Source organism: Trichomycterus rosablanca, chromosome 6, assembly GCF_030014385.1.
Source record: "Trichomycterus rosablanca isolate fTriRos1 chromosome 6, fTriRos1.hap1, whole genome shotgun sequence".
NCBI classification, from domain to species: Eukaryota; Metazoa; Chordata; class Actinopteri; order Siluriformes; family Trichomycteridae; genus Trichomycterus; species Trichomycterus rosablanca.
In genome coordinates, this window is record NC_085993.1 from 3,018,566 (window position 1) to 3,036,303 (window position 17,738).

The 17,738-nt window shown below is 41.0% G+C and overlaps 1 protein-coding gene across 1 annotated transcript; it reads right to left on the reverse strand.

Moving 5' to 3' along the window:
- Positions 1–2,964: 2,964 nt before the first annotated feature.
- Positions 2,965–16,776, reverse strand: actl6a (actin-like 6A). The gene is made up of 14 exons (XM_062996516.1): positions 16,649–16,776; positions 15,413–15,489; positions 15,159–15,333; positions 14,668–14,768; positions 12,835–12,932; positions 12,589–12,683; positions 11,949–12,055; positions 11,763–11,852; positions 7,936–7,997; positions 7,694–7,808; positions 6,693–6,773; positions 6,506–6,601; positions 3,581–3,667; positions 2,965–3,423 (listed from the first exon to the last, which is right to left on the reverse strand). The coding sequence occupies exons 1-14, from the start codon at positions 16,671–16,673 to the stop codon at positions 3,343–3,345; spliced, it is 1,290 nt and encodes a 429-aa protein (XP_062852586.1). The 5' UTR covers positions 16,674–16,776; the 3' UTR covers positions 2,965–3,342.
- Positions 16,777–17,738: the final 962 nt, after the last annotated feature.

Sequence of the window (17,738 nt, forward strand, 5' to 3'; positions counted from 1 at the left end):
GTAGGTTTCAATAACAAGTTCCCAAAAAGACAGCGGCCTGTTACGCTAGCCCACCATGTGGACTCCTGCTGGGCTGGGCATCTGCATAAACATGATTGAGACCACCATAAAATGTGCAAGTCAGTGCCTGTTTTGTAACAGTTGTGCATGTTATGGTCAGGGGCTGAATGTTGGGTTGATGGTAGTTATTAGTAGTTCACGTGTTCAGTATAAAGAACCGATTGACTTTAGTATAATTACATTTTCAGCATTTAGCAGACGCAATTAAGGGCTAAGGGCCTTGCTCAAGGGCCCAACAGTTGCAACCTTACAGTGGTGGGGTTTGAACCAGCGACCTTATGCTTACTAGTCCAGTACTTTAACCACTAGGCTACAACTGCCTAAAATAAAACCATGTACATTTATGACATTCAGTGGATGCTTTTATCCAAAGTGACTTACAGTACTGTGACGGTATACAGTCCAAGCAATTGAGGGTTAAGGGCCCTGCTTAAGGGCCCAACAGTGGCAATGTGGCAGCAGTGGGACTTAACCCGGCAACATTTAGATTACTAGTCCGGTACCTTAAACCACTAGGCCACAACAGCTAAATTATTATGACCAGTCATGGGTTGAAGTAGCTTCGTAAGTACCAAGTGACAGTGGTCTGAGGAGGGACATACCACAAACCATGGACAGGTTGTTGACTGGCCAAGAACACAAGGTCTATGATGTTTGGTGTGGACCAACAGAAGGGCTACTGTGGCTGAAATTGCAGATCATGAAAACACTGTTGATGAGGTGATGTGACACACATCTTCACATCACACATGTTCATGGTAATTTTCGAGCAATGGAAGGCCTTCTGGTTTAATAAATCATGTTTTTTACAAAATATGTGGACAGCTCTGTGCATTGTTTACTCACAGAAGAGAATGGTTCAAATTGCAATGTACAGAAGAGAATGAAAGAAGTGGTAATGCCCTGGAACCAGATGGAGTCCATGTCTTGGTGGCTCAGAGCTATTCCGTCAGTATTTCAGGCAGGTGGCTTTAATGTTATGGCTTATTAGTAAGGCCCTACCTAATTCACGGCTGTAAAAATCGTGCCACAAACCATGAAACAAACTTTAAGGTTTGTGTTTAGCGATGTAACATTTTATATTCAAGCAGCATTCTAAGTGCGTCATGTTTACTGCACTATGTTTATTTGCACTATGAGGCATCCTAGCAATCCTACAGCAATTCAGTTAGCAACCGCTTAGTCCAAATGTCCAAGATGTCGAAGTGTTAAGCAGCTAAAAACACGACTCGGGGAAAACTCCCAACCAGTTCTGTGGATGCAGGGTGGGGGTCAGTACACGGATGAGTATTTTCGTATTTGAAACTGTCGCTAAATGATGTTCTAGGTTTACATTCAACTATTAAGGTAACTGTGCTGTGTATTTTAGCTTCTATTTATTCTATCTATATTCAGTTTATGAGTGTAATTTATTGACTGCCGTGAAATGTGTGATTATATTAAAACTAGGTCGGTGAAATTAAGTTAATTTAGTAGGGCCCTAACTATTGGTGTATGTTAAGTCTAGAAAAATACAGGGGTTGGACAAAATAACTGAAACACCTGGTTTTAGACCACAATAATTTATTAGTATGGTGTAGGGCCTCCTTTTGCGGCCAATACAGCGTCAATTCGTCTTGGAAATGACATATACAAGTCCTGCACAGTGGTCAGAGGGATTTTAAGCCATTCTTCTTGCAGGATAGTGGCCAGGTCACTACGTGATGCTGGTGGAGGAAAACGTTTCCTGACTCGCTTCTCCAAAACACCCCAAAGTGGCTCAATAATATTTAGATCTGGTGACTGTGCAGGCCATGGGAGATGTTCAACTTCACTTTCATGTTCATCAAACCAATCTTTCACCAGTCTTGCTGTGTGTATTGGTGCATTGTCATCCTGATACACGGCACCGCCATTGGATGCACATGGTCCTCCAGAATGGTTCGGTAGTCCTTGGCAGTGACGCGCCCATCTAGCACAAGTATTGGGCCGAGGGAATGCCATGATATGGCAGCCCAAACCATCACTGATCCACCCCCATGCTTCACTCTGGGCATGCAACAGTCTGGGTGGTACGCTTCTTTGGGGCTTCTCCACACCGTAACTCTCCCGGATGTGGGGAAAACAGTAAAGGTGGACTCATCAGAGAACAATACATGTTTCACATTGTCCACAGCCCAAGATTTGCGCTCCTTGCACCATTGAAACCGACGTTTGGCATTGGCACGAGTGACCAAAGGTTTGGCTATAGCAGCCCGGCCGTGTATATTGACCCTGTGGAGCTCCCGACGGACAGTTCTGGTGGAAACAGGAGAGTCGAGGTGCACATTTAATTCTGCCGTGATTTGGGCAGCCGTGGTTTTATGTTTTTTGGATACAATCCGTGTTAGCACCCGAACATCCCTTTCAGACAGCTTCCTCTTGCGTCCACAGTTAATCCTGTCGGATGTGGTTTGTCCTTCTTGGTGGTATGCTGACATTACCCTGGATACCGTGGCTCTTGATACATCACAAAGACTTGCTGTCTTGGTCACAGATGCGCCAGCAAGACGTGCACCAATAATTTGTCCTCTTTTGAACTCTGGTATGTCACCCATAATGTTGTGTGCATTGCAATATTTTGAGCAAAACTGTGCTCTTACCCTGCTAATTGAACCTTCACACTCTGCTCTTACTGGTGCAATGTGCAATTAATGAAGATTGGCCACCAGACTGGTCCAATTTAGCCATGAAACCTCCCACACTAAAATGACAGGTGTTTCAGTTATTTTGTCCAACCCCTGTATATATACAGTATATCTACCGAAACACAGCGCAGACAGACTACTGATAAGAATTATAAGTGTGTGCTTTTACAGAATGTAGAAGGTGCAACGTTCTTTCATAGTTCATAATAGTAATTGTAGTTATAAAATCACTAAAGAATCATAAAAAAAAAATCTTTATTTTCACACAGCCAATCAAATCGCTCACAAGAACCACGGTGCTCCTAAACTTTTCCTCTAAATGTCTTGGTCTTGAAGGATCACAGTCTGTCTTTATACTAAATGGCGATTATTAGGTAAAATACTGAATACAAACGTCTGTCAGGCGTGGCATGAAAACACCGGGTATAGAAAAGAGTTACCATGGCAGTTCTTACAGTTATAAAATAAACAGGTTTGATAAGAAAACGGGGCTAACGGTTTGAACAGTGAAGGTACGAGTGTCCTGTAGGTTCCTGAGTCCACTAAGAAAGCTTTTACTACCAAAAACTGGTTTACTGTAAATGATCAAAAGGCAAAAAAAGACTGGGGGCGGTGATCATGGACACTTCCTCTCGACACACTGCTTCCCTCCTTCCTCGTACTCCTGTTTGGAAATCCACATTTGCTGAAATGTCCCCTAAAAAAGAAGGTAAAGAATTATATATATTTTTGTATTCATATGTATCAGGCACAACGTTTGCTAACACGTGCATTCAATCATATAAAGGAAATGATACGTTCATGGCAGAGCCCTGTGCATAAAAGGGCAGTCGAGGTGTAGGTACAGTACTCACCAGCGATGCCAGGATTGAACCTCCGATCCAGGCGCTGAACCTGCGCTCCAGAGTCGTATTGTTGGCTATTAACTTTAACCTCATGCTCTGTAACAAAAGGTTCAATAAAAAAAGATGCTGTAAGCATTAGGTTCATTTATATCATGAAGTGTACATTCACACAGTGGATTGCAATAGTAACTAGACATACACTATATTGCCAAAAGTATTCGCCATGGAAACCCGTTCCATGAAGCTCTACACACTGTTCTTGAGCTCATCTGAAGGCCACGTGAAGTTTGGAGGTCTGTAGTGATCGACTCTGCAGAAAGTTGGTGACCTCTGCACACTATGCACGGTACCACGCTGGAATTCACTGAGCTCCTGAGAGCGACCCGTTCCTTTACTGATGTGTGTAGAAGCAGTCTGCATGCCGAGGTGCTCGGTTTTATACACCTGTGGCCATGGAAGTGATTGGAACACCTGAATTCAATGATTTGGATGAGTGAGCAAATACTTTTGGCAATATCGTGTACTTTGTAGAGTTAATGCCATGGTTACATGTGGGTTATATACATGATAGTTATATAGATGATTATTATTCTTTAAGCTTTATACTTGGATCAGAGTTTTTTGGGGTTGTTTTTTATGGTCGTTTATGTATATAAAATTTTTTTGCTGTCTAAGCAATTGAGGGTTAAGGGCCTTGCTCAAGGGCCCAACAGTGGTAACCTGGCAGCCTTTCAATTACTACTCCAGTACCTTACCCGCTAGGCTACAACTGTCCGTTCAGGCCTGCACTCGCCAAAAACCTGAGGACTGAAGATTTTCCTGTTTAAAGGTTTCTTTCATTGTTTTGGTGTAGACATCAAGCAGGCGTGTATTTGAAGAATTCAGATTGTAGGTGTTTAATGGCCGGGGAGAATGACAGAATGACAATCTCACAGGTTGTATAGGCTCAGGACGTACAGAGGTGTTGTTATTCTGTCGTGGCTGATGCTGCCCCTTTTGACAATAGTGGGTATATTTCATGCAGCTTATTGTTGCAACTTGTTTTTTAAGCTGTGATCTGGGGTTTAGCATTTATTGGAAGGTGTTTATGTTCCGTTTATGTTTATATACAGTGGGGCCAAAAAGTATTTAGTCAGCCACTGATTGTGCAGGTTCTCCTACTTAGAAAGATGAGAGAGGTCTGTAATTTTCATCATAGCTACACTTCAACTATGAGAGACAAAATGAGAAAAAAAAATCCAGGAAATCACATTGTAGGATTTTTAAAGAATTTATTTGTAAATTATGGTGGAAAATAAGTATTTGGTCAATAACAAAAGTTCATCTCAATACTTTGTAACATAACCTTTGTTGGCAATGACAGAGGTGAAACGTTTCCTGTAAGTCTTCACCAGGTTTGCACACACTGTAGCTGCTATTTTGGCCCATTCCTCCATGCAGATCTCCTCTAGAGCAGTGATGTTTTGGGGCTGTTGCTGGGCAACACGGACTCCACAAATTTTCTATGGGGTTGAGGTCTGGAGACTGGCTAGGCCACTCCAGGACCTTGAAATGCTTTTTACGGAGCCACTCCTCCGTTGCCCGAGCGGTGTGTTTGGGATCATTGTCATGCTGGAAGACCCAGCCACGTTCCATCTTCAATGCTCTCACTGATGGAAGGAGGTTTTGGCTTAAAATCTCACGATACATGGCCCCGTTCATTCTTCCCTTAACACGGATCAGTCGTCCTGTCCCCTTTGCAGAAAAACAGCCCCAAAGCATGATGTTTCCACCCCCATGCTTCACAGTAGGTATGGTGTTCTTGGGTTCTTCTTCTTCCTCCAAACACGACGAGTTGAGTTTTTACCAAAAAGTTCCATTTTGGTTTCATCTGACCACATGATATTCTCCCAATCCTCTTCTGGATCATCCATATGCTCTCTGGCAAACTTCAGACGGGCCTGGACATGTACTGGCTTAAGCAGGGGGACACGCCTGGCACTGCAGGATTTGAGTCCCTCTCGGCGTAGTGTGTTACTGATGGTAGCCTTTGTTACTTTGGTCCCAGCTCTCTGCAGGTCATTCATCAGGTCCCTCCGTGTAGTTCTGGGATTTTTGCTCACCGTTCTCATGATCATTTTGACCCCACGGGATGAGATCTTGACCCCAAGTGAGGTCAACGGTCTTGTATGTCTTCCATTTTCTTACAATTGCTCCCACAGTTGATTTATTCACACCAACCTGCTTGCCTATTGTAGATTCACTCTTCCCAGCCTGGTGCAGGTCTACAGTTTTCTTCCTGGTGTCCTTCAACAGCTCTTTGGTCTTGGCCATGGTTGAGTTTGGAGTCTGACTGTTTGAGGCTGTGGACAGGTGTCTTTTATACAGATAACGAGGTCAAACAGGTGCCATTACAAAGTGTACCTATGATGAAAATGACAGACCTCTCTCATCTTTCTAAGTAGGAGAACCTGCACAATCAGTGGCTGACTAAATACTTTTTGGCCCCACTGTAAACAGAGGAATGACCGGCTGTGTCTGTATGGGAAGGAAAAGTCTGAAAATTCGTTGCTGAAGGACGACGAGGCAGAGAGCGCAGCATGTCTCTCGGAACGTGATGCGGCTTCGTTCGAGACTCCTTTGTGGGCAAGTGAAAAGATGCGACTAGACGCCGACACGCATGCCGAAGGGTGCGCATAATGGATTTGGCCCTTCTCAGCCAGTGTGGAAGGGGGCAGTGCTCGCAGCTAGCAACGTGATTCCAACAGAAGGAAATCGAAGATAAATGGAATAGATTGGAATCAAAAGAGGGGGGGTAGTTGCAACACAATAGTTAGACATTTCAAAAAGTGAAGTGTGTGTGTGTTAATGTCCATTAATTTAGGGACACCTACTTCTAATGAGTGCAACATAAAAATGACAGCATATTTTATCAACTCATGCTGCAGCACTAACCGGCGGAGTTTTCTGGGACAGTTCTCGGTTCAGTCTGTCTGTGAATCCTTGGATGAGAGTGTTTCCTCCAGTAACTATTACACTCCCATAAAGCCCCTAAAAACAAGAGGAAATGTTATTAACGATGCTATTTGTACATGACCATCTTAAAATCAGACCATCTTAAAACCAGTTAGCGTCCTCTTACCGGTCGGATATCAACATCACACATGCCAACACTGGTAGTCACCACATGACCCACTCCCAGCATGGTGTTTCCTGACAGGCCCTAAAACACACACAGGTGAACAGGCCACATTAGAGAAACCACATAGTCTGGTCTAAGAGATTGAACATTACATAACATTAAAACCACCTCCTTGTTTCTACACTCACTGTCCATTTTATCAGCTCCACTTACCATATAGGAGCACTTTGTAGTTCTACAATTACTGACTGTAGTCCATCTGTTTCTCTACATGCTTTTTTTACCCTGCTTTCACCCTGTTCTTCAATGGTCAGGACCCACCACAGGACCACCACAGAGCAGGTATTATTTCGGTAGTGGATCAGACACAGCAGCGCTGATGGAGTTTTTAAACACCGTGTCCACTCACTGTCCACTCTATTAGACACTCCTACCTAGTCGGTCCACCTCGTAGACGTAAAGTCAGAGACGATCGCTCATCTATTGCTGCTGTTTGAGTCGGTCATCTTCTAGACCTTCATCAGTGGTCACAGGACGCTGCCCATGGGGCCAGTATTATTATATTTTCACTCCGTTTACATACCAGGGTCAAAGTGTTTCTGTAAATGATATGTCTGAGGTGAGAATGGCCACACAGCCTAGCTATTGCGAGGTGCACTTGTCAGCGTGCTCTCAGTGCCAGTCCCAAACCTGGATAAAATAAGGAGGGCTGCACCAGAACGGGCATCTAGCGTAATACTGTGCCAAATCATGTACGCTGATCAGATTGATCTGCTGTGGCAAACCCAGAAGATGAAACAGCAGCTGAACTATTATAAAAACTCTAAGATTTTGGTTGTAGTGTGGTTATAAACATCTAACTAATAAAACCAAATTGAAATGAACAGGCATCTGCGTCTGTACCAGAGTAGAGTGCGCCAGTGGATTACTTTAATTAAAAACTAAGTCTGTCGGTATCTGTACTACTAGGGGCAGTTTGCTGAGAGGGTAATGAAGATTACCTTTGCATTAGACGGATCAAAAAGCCCCTCAGGAATCTTAAGTCTTTCAGCTCCAAAATCGCAATTGTAGCCATTAGGAAGCTCATAGTGAACAGTGGGCATCTGAGCAGCCACCCTGCGAGGGGAACACAACCACGAATTATATACGCTTCCTCACAAATAATGCACACACAATCAAATAGAAACCAGACACAGGAGTCACAAGATGTCGACAGAAAGGAGGGAAAAGATGTTTGACATACTGTTCATCATATGGTGAATCTGAAACCTGCAGGGCGGAGGCTTGGAAATCCTGAATAACAGTCTGAAAGATTCAACACAAATCATTAGAACTACGTTACATGAAGTTTACATTACAGTGACCGTTCTACATAAGAAGTGTACAAAAGTAATCACCCCTTTCTGATTCTGACTGTTATTGCATTTAGGATAAAGTAAACAACTTCATACACAAGATGAAACAAATTACACAAGGGGAGTGTCAAAGTTATAAAACACTTACAGTTAGGCCCAGAAATATTTGGACAGTGACACAAGTTTTGGCATTTTAGCTGTTTACCAAAACATATCCAAGATACAGTTATATAATCAATATGGGCTTAAAGTGCAGACTCTCAGCTTTAATTCAAGGTATTCACATCCTAATTGGAGGAAGGATTTAGGAATTACAGCTCTTTAATATGTAGCTGCCTCTTTTTCAAGGGACCAAAAGTAATTGGACAATTATCTCAAAAGCTATTTCATGGGCTGCATGGGTTATTCCCTCATTAATTCATCATCAATTAAGCAGGTAAAATGTCTGGAGTTGATTCCAGGTGTGGCATTTGCATTTGGAAGCCGTTGCTGTGAACCCACAACATGCGGTCAAAGGAGCTCTCAATGGAAGTGAAACAGACCATCATTAGGCTGAAAAAAAAAAAAGAAATCCATCACAGAGATAGCGGAAATGTTAGAAGTGGAAAAATCAACAGTTTGGTACATTCTGGGGAAAAAAGAGCGCACTGGTGAGCTCGGGGACTCAAAAAGGCCTGGACGTCCACGGAAGACAACAGTGGTGGATGATCGCAGAATCCTTTCCATGGTGAAGAAAAACCCCTTCACAACATCCACCCAAGTGAAGAACACTCTACAGGAGGTAGGTTTATCAGTACCTAAGTTTACCATAAAGAGAAGACTTAATGAGAGCAAATACAGAGTGTTCACCACAAGGTGCAAATCATTAATCAGACTCAAAAATAGTAAAGGCCACATAAGACTTTGCCAAAAAACATCTAAAGAAGCCAGCCCAGTTCTGGAACAGCATTCTTTGGACAGATGAAACTAAGATTAACCTGTACCAGAAAGATGGGAAGAATAAAGTATGGAGAAGGCTTGGAACGGCTCATGATCCAAAGCACACCACATCCTCTGTAAAACATGGTGGAGGCAGTGTGATGGCATGGGCATGCATGGCTTCCAATGGCACTGGGTCACTAGTGTTTATTGATGATGTGACAGAAGACAGAAGCAGCCGGATGAATTCTGAAGTGTACAGGGATATACTTTCTTCTCAGATTCAACCAAATGCAGCAAGGTTGATTGGACAGCGCGTCACAGTACAGATGGACAATGACCCAAAACATACTGCGAAAGCAACCCAGAAGTTTTTTTAAGGCAAAGAAGTTGAATATTCTGCAATGGCTGAGTCAATCACCAGATCTTAACCTGATCGAGCATGCATTTCACTTGCTTAAGACAAAACTTAAGGCAGAAAGACCCACAAACAAGCAACAACTGAAGACAGCCGCAGTAAAGGCCTGGCAAAGCACCACAAAGGAGGAAACCCAGCTTTTGGTGATGTCCATGGGTTTCAGACTTCAGGCAGTCATTGCCTGCAAAAGATTCTCAACAAAGTATTAAAAATGAACATTTTATTTATGGTGAAGTTAATTTGTCCAATTACTTTTGAACCCCTGAAATGAGGAGGCTTTGTAGAAAAATGGTTGCAATTCCTAAACGTTTTATAGGATATTTTTGTTTAACCCCTTGAATTAAACATGAAAGTCTACACTTCAATTGCATCTCAGTTGTTTCATTTCAAATCCAATGTGGTGGCATGCAGAGCCCAAATCATGAAGATTGTGTCACTGTCCAAATATTTCTGGGCCTAACTGTATATCACCCTTGTGAAAGGTTCTATCATGCTGGCTTTTTCTAACTGTAATATATTGGTGTCTAACTTATTATATATATTATTATTATTATTACTATTATTATACATACCTTGTATTCCCATTCTTATACTTATTGTTATTGTGTATTACTATGTATATAGACCCAAAACCATGTGTGTAAATAGTTATAATTAATATTCTAACCATAGATATTGTTTACTGATGTTTTTGCACAACGCTACTATTTGCACTTCTGGTAGATGCTAACTGCATTCCATTGCCTTATCTATCTTATCTTATCTATCTTATCTATATTATCTTATCTTATCTATCTTATCTATCTTATCTATATTATCTATATTATCTTATCTTATCTATATTATCTTATCTTATCTATCTTATCTATATTATCTTATCTTATCTATCTTATCTATATTATCTTATCTTATCTTATCTATCTTATCTTATCTATCTTATCTATCTTATCTTATCTGTCTTGTCTTATCTTATCTATCTTATCTATATTATCTTATCTTATCTATCTTATCTATATTATCTTATCTATATTATCTTATCTTATCTATCTTATCTATATTATCTTATCTTATCTATCTTATCTATATTATCTTATCTTATCTTATCTATCTTATCTTATCTATCTTATCTATCTTATCTTATCTGTCTTGTCTTATCTTATCTATCTTATCTTATCTATCTTATCTATCTTATCTATCTTATCTTACTTATCTTATCTATCTTATCTATCTTATCTTATCTATCTTATCTATCTTATCTATCTTATCTATCTTATCTTATCTATCTTATCTATCTTATCTTATCTATCTTATCTTATCTGTCTGTGTCTTTCTATCTATCTGTCTGTCTATCTATCTCTGTCTGTCAATCTGTCTGTGTCTATCTATCTATCTGTCTGTCTGTCTGTCTGTGTCTTTTTATGTCTGTCTGTGTCTGTCTGTCTATCTCTATCTATCTGTCTGTGTCTGTCTGTCTGTGTCTGTCTGTCTGTCTATCTATCTCTGTCTGTCAATCTGTCTGTCTGTCTGTCTGTCTGTATCTATCTATCTATCTATCTATCTATCTATCTATCTATCTATCTATCTATCTATGTCTGTCAATCTGTCTGTCTGTCTGTGTCTGTCTGTCTATCTATCTCTGTCTGTCAATCTGTCTGTCTGTCTGTCTGTCTGTCTGTGTCTATCTATCTGTGTCTATCTATCTATCTATCTATCTATCTATCTATCTATCTATCTATCTATCTATCTATCTATCTATCTAATGATGTGGGAATTTGAGCCATTTTTAAATTTGCTTCTCATAAAATCTTTTAGGTTCAACTCATTGTTTCGTCTTACAGGCCTGGCTAAGTTAACTTTGCCAAATCAGCTTGCAAATTTAAACAGGTTGATTGAGTAACGAAGGAGGCAAAATATTTCTCGTTTTATGATTTTTCCCTATTTTTCTCCCATTCAAGTGGTATCCAATTACCCAATCACATTTCCCCACTTTTACTGTGACCAACCGCTTCTTTTTCATCTGCACCAGGCAGGTTTATATGGGGATCGGTATCTTGCACAGGGTCATGAATCAATCTCAGTTTATCCCCGGTCTCTGTGCAGGCACAATGAATCAGCCAGCTGAGGTCGTAATTGCAGCACCCTTGGATGAGCCAATCATTGTCTGGATAGGCGCCCGGCCTGTTGATAGCAGTGTGCCAACCAAGTGCACTTTTCTTTAAAAAGTGATTACAAAATGGGTGATATCCATGTTCCTTAAATAAATGAAACTGTTTAATGGGCTTTAATTCATCATGACAAAAACGCAGTATATGAAATGGCTGAAATAGGGGGAGTTACTTGTTTACACCACTTTATGTATTGAAAGTAGCAGGACCTTACATTACACATGTAGTTATGCCACGAACGATTAACTTGAGGTAGTTTTTCCTTTTTCTTCCAGCTTGCTGGTGCACCTTCACGTACTGAATCCTTAAACAATAATAAAAAAAAACAATAACATTAGCAGCTAGATTATTCAAACTGCTCTCAACCTTAGTGAACTTTTAACTGAAGAAAATGTCTCACCTTTGATGCGATCATGTATGGAGGGATTATTTCAACGCCTAAATCCTGGAACAGCTCTCTGCACTGCATGCTCATAAAATCACCCGCAAGCGGAGACTTCACGATGCCTGCAAAAGCCCGGAACGTAGACATCAACAACACCAGTGAACAAATACGATTTATTTGTGTATTTATTAGGATTTTAACGTCATGTTTTAATTTTTGGTTACAGTCATGACAGGAACGGTAGTTACTCATTACCCAACATTCATCAGTTCAAGTTTAATGTCAAACACAGTCATGGACAGTTTAGTATCTCCAATTTACCTCACCGAAGCTCCCGGAGGAAACCCACACAGACACGGGGAGAACATGCAAACTCCACACAGAAAGGACCCGGACCGCCCTACTTCGGGATCGAACCCTGGACCTTCTTGCTGTGAGGTGACAGTGCTACCCACCGAGCCACCGTGCCGCCAAAACAAATGAGATACGTCTAAATGCACGTGTGTAATAATAATATGAATGTTTGTTTGTTTGGATTTTAACACACATTTAGTCATTTTATGTTCGAGTCTGCTTAATGTATCTTGCGTTTATATTATGGATCCATTTTATATTTTCCTTTTTAAGGATGACCAAATACTATTACTACACTTACCCTGCTGCAAGACATAACCATCATGCACTGGAATAGCGGTTGTGTGTGTGGCACCGCTGTCCAACACCAAACCAGTGGATCGTCCATTGGCAAATCTGTAATAACCCGGGTTAAGGATGCTGCTGCATATACCAGATGTGCTCTTAGACACTTCTTATTTGTACTGAATTGCTGTTTTATAGGTAGAGTTTTACAGTAAAGGTAAAAAACAGCCGTCCAATGAGCAGATGAACTCGTTAAGGATACGCTGACAGGACCGCCGTTTTACACAAGAAGAAAGCAGGAATGTTGTAATGCTCGAACATGAGCTCTGTCAACTTCTCCCTCTTCGCCCGCGTGTTCCACTGCAAACAAGGGGGAAAAACATAATCTGAATGTTAATGTGCAAAGAATAGTCTGGAACGGGGATGCAAACGATGCCAAATTTCTATTATATACGTTATTTTGAATGCATGGTTTGCCACTCAGCTTCGTAAGGCCCATTCCCAGGTAAGCTGGGTTTATGGGGTTAAGCAAGTATATAAGTAAGGAGGCCTTTTAAATTATTTATTTTATTTTCAAACATTATTACAGCCAAACTCTTACATAACCTAAAACTACAGAACCTAAAACTAAAATGCATTAGACGTCTTTGCATCGGCTTCCAGTTTGTTGTAGACTCAGCAGCATAAAGCCAGCAGGACTCTGTTGGAATAATTGTTAGAAATGTCTCAGTATTAGACGTTCTTAAATCTGGATTTAAAAAAAAAGAAGTATTTCCTTAAGCCACTGTGTGTTTGGGTTGGAATTAGGGCTGGGCGATATGGATCAAAAATTATATCTCGATATTTTTTTCTGAATGGCGATATACGATATATATCTCTATATTTTTTTATTCCATAAGGTAATAACAAAAAGACACTTCTGAGACAAAGCTACATGTTCCAATTTTTTTACAGGCACTTTCATTAATATTCATGCTGGGGAAGCTTCACACAAGAATTATTTTTGCTTAAAAAAAAAAAAAAAGAGCTATTCTAAGAAAAAAAAAAGTTGTTTTCTAAGGCATCTCCTGTCGTCTAACGTGAATTACAAATATATTGTCTGGCCCTTTAAGAATGTTAAGTGTACTATAGGGCGCAGGGAGCGAGTGTGTAGGGAAGATGTTGGAATGACACGGTTTCCGGCTGAGCTTGTGTGACATTAAAAGTAAAACCCCGTTAAAGTAAACCCCTCGTTAACCCCCCACCCCCCCATGTTTGGACTTTATACATTATTTTATGTATATGTCGCCACAACATTAACATTTACATTAATATTTTCTTTTACTGTATAGAACTCAGTTCTGTAATACAGGCAGAACTAATCGTTCATGTTACTGTGTAACTATTACAACATTTAATGCATTTTAATCAGCGTTCTTCTTCATGCACTTTATTATTATTTAACAGATTTATTTGCTGTTTAATTGCTGTTTGCTCCTTGTTTACTGCAGAGTTAGTTCATGCAATTTAATAATGTTTGGTTGTTTATTGGCCGACAACAAGAAATACTATAATAGAAGATAAATAAATAAATGACGTGTCGGACGTCGGGCGATCATCCAGTATAAACTAACACAACCACGTACAACATCCAGTACAGAAATCACTCCCCATAATGTTTGTATTTACAGATAGAGCAAATATATGCACATCACATATACAAACACACGAGTCAGAACAACAGGAGACGCACCGCTACGTTATTATTACTTTCTCAACACTTAATGTGAAGTAAATACGTGCATGTCAGCACGTGCATGCGCTTGTGTTGGTTTTTGAAACGAATAACGACTCGTTTTCTTGTTTTTTAACTTTGGGATCTGAAGTGAAAAACGAATGAAGGTACACGGAGCTGGAGCTGTTGTATTATTTTGCACTGTATTAATTACATGTGTTTGATCCCACTTTTTTTTATTCTACTTATATATTAAATCTTGTAATTTGTCCTTAAAATATCTTGCTGTATTAAGGCAAATGTCTCACATATGAGATAGTCTTGCCTTTAATAACACGATAGAAAAATTAAACGGCAGTTAAAAATGTGTGATCAACATACCGAGGCTTCTGACATCAGTACAGGATGCAGACTGGGCTCAGATTTGAAGTGCATTTTGTAGGTGTGGTCCAGAATGGCTTGAAAGCTGTCCCAGTCCTCAACTAAGATAGGGATAAAGGAAAAACGTGCTTACAGATAAATATATATACATTCGTATCCATCTTGCCCTGGCCTGAGCATCCTCGTCTGTGCCACCAACCACCTGCATGTCCTCCTGCATCCATAAATCTCCTTGGCCTTCCTGGAGGCTCCATCAGCACTTCCTACAGAACTCTCATCCCTTCTAATGCTCAAACCATCCCTACCTGTGCTGTCCCTCAACACTCTTAACAAAAATCACATTAACTCTGTGACCTCCAGAGTCACCACCTCAATCAAGAATTGTTTATACTAAACATAGCTTCACAACAATCACCATGACTGCTAGTATAACTATTTGTACTATATGCATATCTAATTTGGCTCCATCCAAAAAAATGAGCAACACTTACTCATGCCATTTTTAAGAGGCGACATGACCTCCATGTTTTCCCGTGGCACCCTGAGCTGGTTGGTGTCGATGTAATACGTAGTTCCACTTTGCTTGCCCTTCTCGCCGTCCGTTTCCATCGGCGTGGTGCCATCGTCCCTGTCCACCGTCACCCCGATCACGGTGGGGAAATCAGCCTGCAAATCAGAGCAGTTTCTCACCGACACTGCAGGGTTTATTCACTAGGTGGTTAATGTGGATTGGAGCTGTTCTTACCTTGGGGCAATCCTCTCCAGCATAGCCTGCTCGCACCGAGTACGAGCCGATATCAAACACCAGAGCTCCAACTTCATCTGGTAGATAAAAAAGGACAGATCTTTAATAAAATGATGTCAGGCAAACAAAGGTAATGAGGAATGATACATTGTGCTCTTATGTTAAAACTCGAATTTACTAAAGCTGTAGCTCAACCTGAACTGCGCAGCATATAGAAGGTCCAGTGAAATGGTAAAAACAGTCAAACATACAACCCTAAAATAATTTATGGATGCAAATTTAGAGATGCACATTTTAAAACCGTATAGATGCCTATATACACAGATCAGCCATAACGTTACAAGCACCTCATTGTTTCTACACTCACTGTCCATTTTATCAGCTCCACTTACCATATAGAAGCACTTTGTAGTTCTACAATTACTGACTGTAGTCCATCTGTTTCTCTACATACTGTTTTAGCCCCCTTTCATGCTGTCATTCAATGGTCAGGACCCCCACAGGACCACCACAGAGCAGGTATTATTTAGGTGGTGGATGATTCTCAGCACTGCAGTGACACTGACATGGTGGTGGTGTGTTAGTGTGTGTTGTGCTGGTGTGAGTGGATCAGACACAGCAGCGCTGCTGGAGTTTTTAAACACCTCACTGTCACTGCTGGACTGAGAATCGTCCACCAACCAAAAATACCCAGCCAACAGCGCCCCGTGGGCAGCGTCCTGTGACCACTGATGAAGGACTTGAAGATGACCGACTCAAACAGCAGCAATAGATGAGCGATCGTCAAGGTGGACCAAGGTGGTAAAAACTCCAGCAGCACTGCTGTCAGTGTCACTGCAGTGCTGAGAATGATCCACCACCCAAATAATACCTGCTCTGTGGTGGTCCTGTGGGTTATAAATGTATGTAAAAAAACAGATGGACTACAGTCAGTAATTGTAGAACTACCAAAGAACTACCAGACGACCAAAATGAACTTATTAAGTGATTTAGATGTATGTTTTGTTTTTAATAAAGTGTGTGTTTGATACACATGCACGTTATACATGCATGTAAACTTTGGACTACTACATATTTAAGAATCAAAGGTTATTGAATCTGCACTTAGATAATAATAACTAATAATAATGTAAATAATAAACACTCGGTTTCTTGTATGAGTGTTACCGAGCAGTTAGCCACATTAGCTAAACGTGGCGCGCTCATTCATTCATTGGTTGGTTCAGTCGCACTTACCTCCTCCATACACTCCCCCACTCATGATCTCTCCAGATAAAGATCTTAATAATGAAACAACTGAGTATAAAATAAGTGCAAATGTGAACTAAAACACCACAGAATCGAGCTATGAGCTCCAAATCCACCGTTCATCACAACAAAGGAAACGGAGCGCAATTCTTCTTCTCTACTCAACCAGCGGGGGCAAGATATCAGATCAACAACGCAGCGCTGCACCCTACCGGCCAAAACATTAACACCACCTCCTGGTTTCTACACTCACTGGTACACACACAATTGCCCCTAGGTATTTGTTTATGGCTTAATTTATTAGGTGTTATTTGGCCCTAAACAGACACTACAGTGCAGCAGACTATCTCACGGTTGGACTACTGCAACTCCCTTCTGGCTGGAGCTCCCATGTCCACGATTAAACCCTTACAGCTCATTCAAAATGCAGCTGCCCGTCTGGTTTTTAACCAGCCCAAACACTGCCACATCACCCCACTGCTGCGTTCTCTTCACTGGCTTCCTGTAGCTGCACGCATTCAGTTTAAAACACTGACGCTCGCCTACAGAGCCAAAAAAGGACCAGCCCCAAGCTACCTTCGGGGTCTAATCAAACCCCGCTCTGTACCACGCAACCTCCGAGCCTCTAGTCTCGCTCGACTTGAGCCTCCATCCAGGACTAAAGGAAGACGAGCATCAAGGCTCTTCTCTGTTCTAGCGCCCAAATGGTGGAACGAACTTCCTCTGTCTGTCCGAACATCTGAGTCTCTTGCTGTCTTTAAAAAACGATTAAAAGCCCACCTTTTTACTAAACACTTAGGCTGACTTGTACTTATTTACTAACATTTTATTCCAATCTTTTCCATAAAAAAAAAAAAAAAAAAAGCCACTTTGGTTCTAACAGGTTTTATCAGATTTGTGTTCTTCGACTGTTGTTAACCTAAACTTGAGAAATGAAATGTTCACTATAGAAGCACTTCTGTAAGTCGCTCTGGATAAGAGCGTCTGCTAAATGCTGAAAATGTAAATGTAAATGTATCTGAGCACAGTATCCGACCCTAAATTAAGAAACACCCTGACGAGGTACAGACTGAGCGCG

Excerpts from the sequence above, each read along its gene's own strand:
- actl6a (XM_062996516.1), bottom strand. The coding sequence starts at position 16,673 with ATGAGTGGGGGAGTGTATGGAGGAG. Across the intron at positions 14,769-15,158 it reads GCCTCTTAAAAATGGCATGA|TTGAGGACTGGGACAGCTTT; the intron begins GTAAGTGTTGCT and ends TCCCTATCTTAG. Across the intron at positions 12,056-12,588 it reads TGGTTATGTCTTGCAGCAGG|GCATCGTGAAGTCTCCGCTT; the intron begins GTAAGTGTAGTA and ends GGGCTTTTGCAG.